Raw genomic sequence first — 6000 nt, 5'->3', positions numbered from 1 at the left:
CTCTTGACTGGTTTACTGGCCCTCCTCTGGACCCACTCCAGCAGGGAGAGCTCCTGTGCTGGAAAGTACCTTGTCTGACTTAAGGAGAGGGCTATACTGGTTTGTAATTAGTCAGTGAGGGAAAAGCCAATTTTATGCTTGGGAGAGCACTGTTAATGAATAGCCAGGTAATGGTCTGATTGACTGCAAGGCCAGACCACCTCGGCGCTGGAGGCTGGATGGTTACCCAAGGCCAGACTTGCTGGACCTGCAGGGCCTGTTTGGCCACAGTGCCCTTGTTTACTGTCACAGGAGAGGCTCTGTGTGTGTGCACTCTGTGTGTGTGCACTGTGCTGGGCTGAGCACACGCAGAGGAAGGATGGCAGCTCCAGCAGCTCCGTTGTGCTTGGTTGGCCAATGAGGTGCTAGACCATCTCAGCATTTCTGCTCCTCAGCTGAGGCAACACCTCTGCTGCTTGGCTGTTGGCAAGCCTGCTGCTTGCTCTGCTTCCTGCCTCCCCCATATGGTGGCTTGTTTAAAAATAAGACATTTACAAGGAGCAGAAGTCGTAAAAGTAGGCTAACCAGAGGGGAATTTGCAATAACTGCTTTGAAGGGAGCTTGAAGAAGTGAGGAGAGACCCAATACCAGCAGTGGCACCTTTACCATGTTAATTCTTGCTGCTGCTCTGAGATCTGATCATCTTAGCATGATGAGATCCAAGCATCTTGAGCACTGAGAGAAGACAGGAGTGCCCTTCCTCTGCTCTGGGGCTATTCCACCCCACATACTCTGAACAGCAAAACTGGACTACACCCACCATTCATTCGCTGGCGGTGCTCATTCAGTATCCCCTGGCACTCACAGTGGGATGTGATGGAAGGTGGCACATAGCAGCTGATGGAGGCCCTAGGAAAAGGCATGATGGCAGTACCTGGGTGCTGTGTCCTCACATCAATCTCATACCCTGCTGAGCCTTTGCAGGCTTAGATCCTGTCAGGGCTTGTAGGCCATGACATTTCTTGTATTCCCACTTGCAGCAAAGCTGCTTGCTGGTCACCTTGTTGCTCAGGTGGTCCCATTTTTTCCTAGCATGTGCAGCCCCTAATGTTTGCAGGGAATTTAAAAGGATGTTGGGAGAAGGCAGGTGGCTGCTTGTGGCCAATTGGTTCTGCTTCAAAGTACATCAGTGTCATGCTCATGCAATGCTGGAGAGGGAAACAGCAGAAGGGAACAAGGTGAGTCCTATTCTACTCTGTTGGAATAAATCATGGTCATTTAAGAAGGCCAGAAAAGTTACTTTATAAAGTTATTTGCTAGTTTTCTCTATGAGCTGTTCAATTGCCAAGGCTCACAGTCCAATCCCTCTGAAGCAGCTGCTCTGAGATTTGTAGAAACCTTGAATCACCAGAATCAATTACATCAAATTTAATAAACTTCACAATAAAGACAGTTAATCAATTGCCACTGTTTTCATCTGCCATAGGGGTTCTGCAGCTGTATCCACTACTCAACCAGAATATGCAACTGGAATGAAGCATGTTAAATCAAGATGAACGTTGTGTGTAGAAAAATCAATCTGTAATTTTCCCAGGATGATGAACTGCCCCATTGTCCCAAGCACTGCTGACACTGAAAGCACAGACAATCCTCTCAGTGGCGCTGGCCTGGGAGGGACTCCACGGCCCAGGCTGCCGAGGAGCATGTGCCAGACACTTCCTTAGTAGCAGGGAGGTATTGTTTCTAACTCTGTACTTAAGATTTTTTGCCTTAACAATGTCTATTTGCAGGATGGTAGCTTTCCTGCTCTAGTTTTCAAATTCAATAAATCTGTATTAATTTTCAAATTCAATAAATATGCAAATACTGCATTGTACACAGGGATTTCAACTGCTTTTCTTTAAGCAAAATCAATTATATTTTAAATACCTCTGGCTTCTTCTTTTTTTTTTCATTTGAAAGTGTGAAAAAAATTGCATTGCAAATGATTCAAAGCTTAAGTTAATTTCAAAAATTACACATTACAAGAAATCAATGCTTAATATGAACTACTATGAGGAGGGAAGAGAAAAAACCCTGCAGCTCTGCAGCTGTGGTTTGCCTTGTGTAAAAGGGATGATCATTCTGATGCTTTTCTACCTAAAACCAGGATGAGGATTCAGAACATCTTTAGTTGAACCTCTGTAATGCTCTTAATTGTCCCAGTCAAGACAGGAGTTTAGTTTTTTGTGCCTTGTTTTGGCTTTTTTTTTAATCCTGGAAGTCTATAATCTGTGACCTAAAAACCAAACATTTTTTGAGCCTTATGGAACAGTTAATTGTCTGTTTTGAAGTCAATACAGCCTCCTCTCTGCTTTTCACCTAACTGCTTCAGCTACTAAAAAATGCTGGAGTGGATGGTCCACAAGTGTTTTAGAAACTATCCAGACAAATGTAATCCACAGCAAGTTTAGCAACCACAGACTTGCTTAAAGTTGCAAGAATCTGTTTAATGATTTTGTGGTAACCCAGCTGGGCTAAAGAGCAGCCTGGCTCTCCCTTGAGCGCCTAACACTAACATTTTTGGCATTGCAGATAATTACAGCTTGGGATGAAGAGGATTTGGGGCAAACAGTCCCTGTTATGAGTACAAAATAGCACTCCTACATGTAAGTGCACCCCAGTGTAAACCTTAGATACTTCCCAGTTAATCCCCTTAGTAGATGTCTTATTTACTGCCAGAACTGCAGCCCAAAGTTGTGAGTTCAGTCCCCTCTTAATGCTCAAGAAAGTTACAGAGTGCAGAACAAGGCAGCTCACTGAGCAAGGGGCTGCCACTACCAAAGAGTAGCAAATAGTGTGGAAAGAACCAAGTTTTATCTTTAGAAAGAGTAAGGCACCGACATCAGATTCCATGTCTTACGTGCCTCAGGGCCCCGGCTGGGGTGGGTACTGTGCAAAGAGAAGATCAGGCCATCTTTCTCCACTACACACGAAAATCCACTGCTAAGTATCTGAAGAACTTCTCTGGCAACAACTGAAGTACTTTGACACTTCCAGGTTATGGGATGAGATAATGAACATGACAGTTTTGAACAGGGGTGTTTAAAACTTGCTGAGGATTGAGCCTGATGAACTCTCGTCAGTCTAACCTCGCATCCACTGATAGCACATGGCTTTTTAGATAGGAGGCACCAAATGCACATTACTGCTGCTCAGTGCAGCCATCCAACCATGTTCTGCTGCATTCAAGAAGTTGGCCAATTCAGTGAACTTGTACATTTATATAGTTGTTTTCAGGTACTTAGTTACCTAATAGACCATGAGGCAGGGATTCACTGAGTGGACAGATAACTGGTTGTGAAACACTTTACCAACTAAAAGGAAAACCAAGCAAATTAAAAATGGCTGAATATAAATAAATAATATAAATGCCTCTACTTGGCACTGGTGAGGCCACATCTTGAGTACTGTGTCCAGTTCTGGGCCCCTCAGTTTAGGAAGGACATTGAGATGCTTGAGCGTGTCCAGAGGAGGGCAACAAGGCTGGTGAGGGGCTTGGAACACAAGCCCTATGAAGAACACCTGAGGGAGCTGGGGTTGTTTAGCCTGGAGAAAAGGAGAGGTGACCTTATCGCTCTCTGCAACTCCCTCAAAGGAGGTCGTAGACAGGAGGGGGTTGGGCTCTTCCACCAGGCAGCAACTGACAGAACAAGAGCACACTGTCTCAAGCTGTGTCAAGGAAGGTATAGGTTGGATATTAGGAAAAAGTTTTTCACTGAAAGAATAATAAAGTACTGGAATGGTCTGCCCAGGGAGGTGGTTGAATCACCATCTCTGGATGTGTTTAAAAAAAGACTGGACATGGCACTTGCTGCCATAGTCTAGTTGAGGTGTTAGGGTATGGGTTAGACTCGATGAACTTGGAGGTCTCTTCCAACCTCGCTATTCTGTGATTCTGTAATAAATTGTAAAGCAGGTCCTGTACAGTACATAGAGCTTGTGCTCTTAACTGGCTACTGACACAGCCTCAGGGTGCGCCAGGGGTTGTCCAGGTTGGACATATGGAAGAATTTCTTCACTGAAGGGGTAATCAGGCATTGGAATGGGCTGCCTAGGAAGGTGGTGGAGCCACCATGCCTGAAAGTTTTCAAAAGACAACCAGACATGGCACTGAGTGCTGTTGTTTAGTTGGCAGGGAAACTGTTTGTTCCAAGGTTGGACTCAATGGTCTTGGAGGCCGTTGCCAACCTTTATGAATCTATGAGCCTTTTCCCCTTCTGTTGCAGGGAAGCAAAGGGACACCACATTGAGTTCAAATTTTCTCACTGTCCTACTGGATTACTATTCAGACACAAAGGGTTTGGTACTGTCTAAAAACTGGTCATGTTTATCTTCAGATGCTTATGTATCAATTCAACAGCACAACAGCATTCCAGTGGGAATAAAGTTGTGGTTTTTGTCAAAATCATTTTATTAAAGAGTTAATGTCACAACAAGCTCAAAATAACACATGCTTCAGAAATAAACTGGATGAGAAATTCTCAGAACAGAAACAGAAATGGATTGAAGGCATGGTAAAGCATCAGTTCCAAGAAACTTTTGCAAACAAGTGCAAATTCTGTTGGTGCAATGGAGAAAAAACTCAGAAAAGAAGCCTCCTGGGCATGACTTCTCTTTATGTAGTGCAGTTTGTCACATAAGTTAGATTGGGAAGGGCACAATTTCGATGGCTGCACAGACCCAAATTTACGTCTTCGATAATTAGCTCCAGCACAGGTTTTTCAACTGTGAGTACTAACAAAACAAATTAGTTGACATTTTAACATAGCAGTAGTAGATATATTATATACGTGATAGATGTTTGACTCATGCAGCCTCTTCAGTTACATGATTTTTTTTTTAATTTACTCAAGAAACATTATAAAAAAATAGGTTTGCAATTTGTATTTCACTCTGGTGTTACCTCCACATCACCCCAGGCAAAGACAGTGTTTCAGCAGATAATCTAATTTGGCAAGAAATCTGCCCTAGTTCTTAACCTCATTTTTCTAAGTCCACATAGAAAATAAATGCGAACTCTTTATACAAAACAAGAGCAAATAACTGTACCTATAGAAAAGGGGATTCATTCCCTTTAGTTTTATTATCATGGCACATACTTTATAGTTTCACAACAGCATACTAATTTTCATTTAGTATTTTTAAACTCCAAAAGAGTGTTGATGAAGGGAAGAATGTGAGTTACCAGAGGCAGCTGACTCATGCATTAAGCAATTCATGTTCTTTATCAGTTCTCCCAACAGCATCGGGATTGGATAATGGGTCAAGGTCAGCAAAGAGACTGAACCAAGCAGTCAAGTCTTTAGGATTCTTTGTAGATTCTGGAAAAAAAAAAAAAGAAAAAAGAAATGCACAGACTTGTCAGCTATTTTAAAACAAAACTGACAATGTTTAACTGAGGTCAAACAAATGCCATGCTATTGTTTAATTTATTACCAAGGGCACTTCTGACAAGAAAATCGGAATGTGTGATTTTAAAATGAGCATTTTAAAACACTATCAGAATATAGAACTTCAGTAAGAATGAGGGTTTTACATGTCTGCTATGTATTTTATATGGCTCCTGCCATGACAAGTACAGGAACACCTTAACTAGAAACAATCTCACACTGTCTAGCTTTGTTTCATAGAAGGTATTTTGAGTGTGCCCCTGCATGCCTGCAAACAAGCAAAAGGAAAGTGAAGGAAAATTTTACTTTCACCCTCTCTTACAGGACTAAATTCCTTTGCCTAAATCCAATTCATATGACTGTTCTGTCTCCCCTGTATACAACCAACAAGGTCATTACTCATCTGGAATGAAGTTTTAATGGGAATGCATTGGCTGGAGAGAGAGAGAGAGAGAGAGAGGTTATGTTTGATAGCCAGTCCCCAGTACAGCTTCTACTATTGTTTTGATGGATATAGAAAAAATATGAATAGGGAATATACCAACAGCAGGTGGACTATTTCACCTCTGTGTCCACATTGACATATGCA

The 6000-nt window shown here is 42.4% G+C and overlaps 1 protein-coding gene across 4 annotated transcripts in view; it reads right to left on the bottom strand.

The window, feature by feature from the left end:
• Positions 1–4408: 4408 nt before the first annotated feature.
• Positions 4409–6000, bottom strand: part of ICA1 (islet cell autoantigen 1) — a 69031-nt gene continuing 67439 nt past the window's right edge. For all 4 annotated transcript variants that reach the window (XM_048304801.1, XM_048304809.1, XM_048304818.1 and 1 more), the window contains one exon: positions 4409–5342. In XM_048304801.1, coding sequence (XP_048160758.1) covers positions 5221–5342 — 122 coding nt within the window. In that variant the 3' untranslated portion in view covers positions 4409–5220. The remainder of the gene's footprint in view (positions 5343–6000) is intronic.

Source organism: Corvus hawaiiensis, chromosome 1 (genome assembly GCF_020740725.1).
Source record: "Corvus hawaiiensis isolate bCorHaw1 chromosome 1, bCorHaw1.pri.cur, whole genome shotgun sequence".
In the NCBI taxonomy this organism is placed as follows: domain Eukaryota; kingdom Metazoa; phylum Chordata; class Aves; order Passeriformes; family Corvidae; genus Corvus; species Corvus hawaiiensis.
This window is presented reverse-complemented; position numbering and strand designations above follow the sequence as displayed.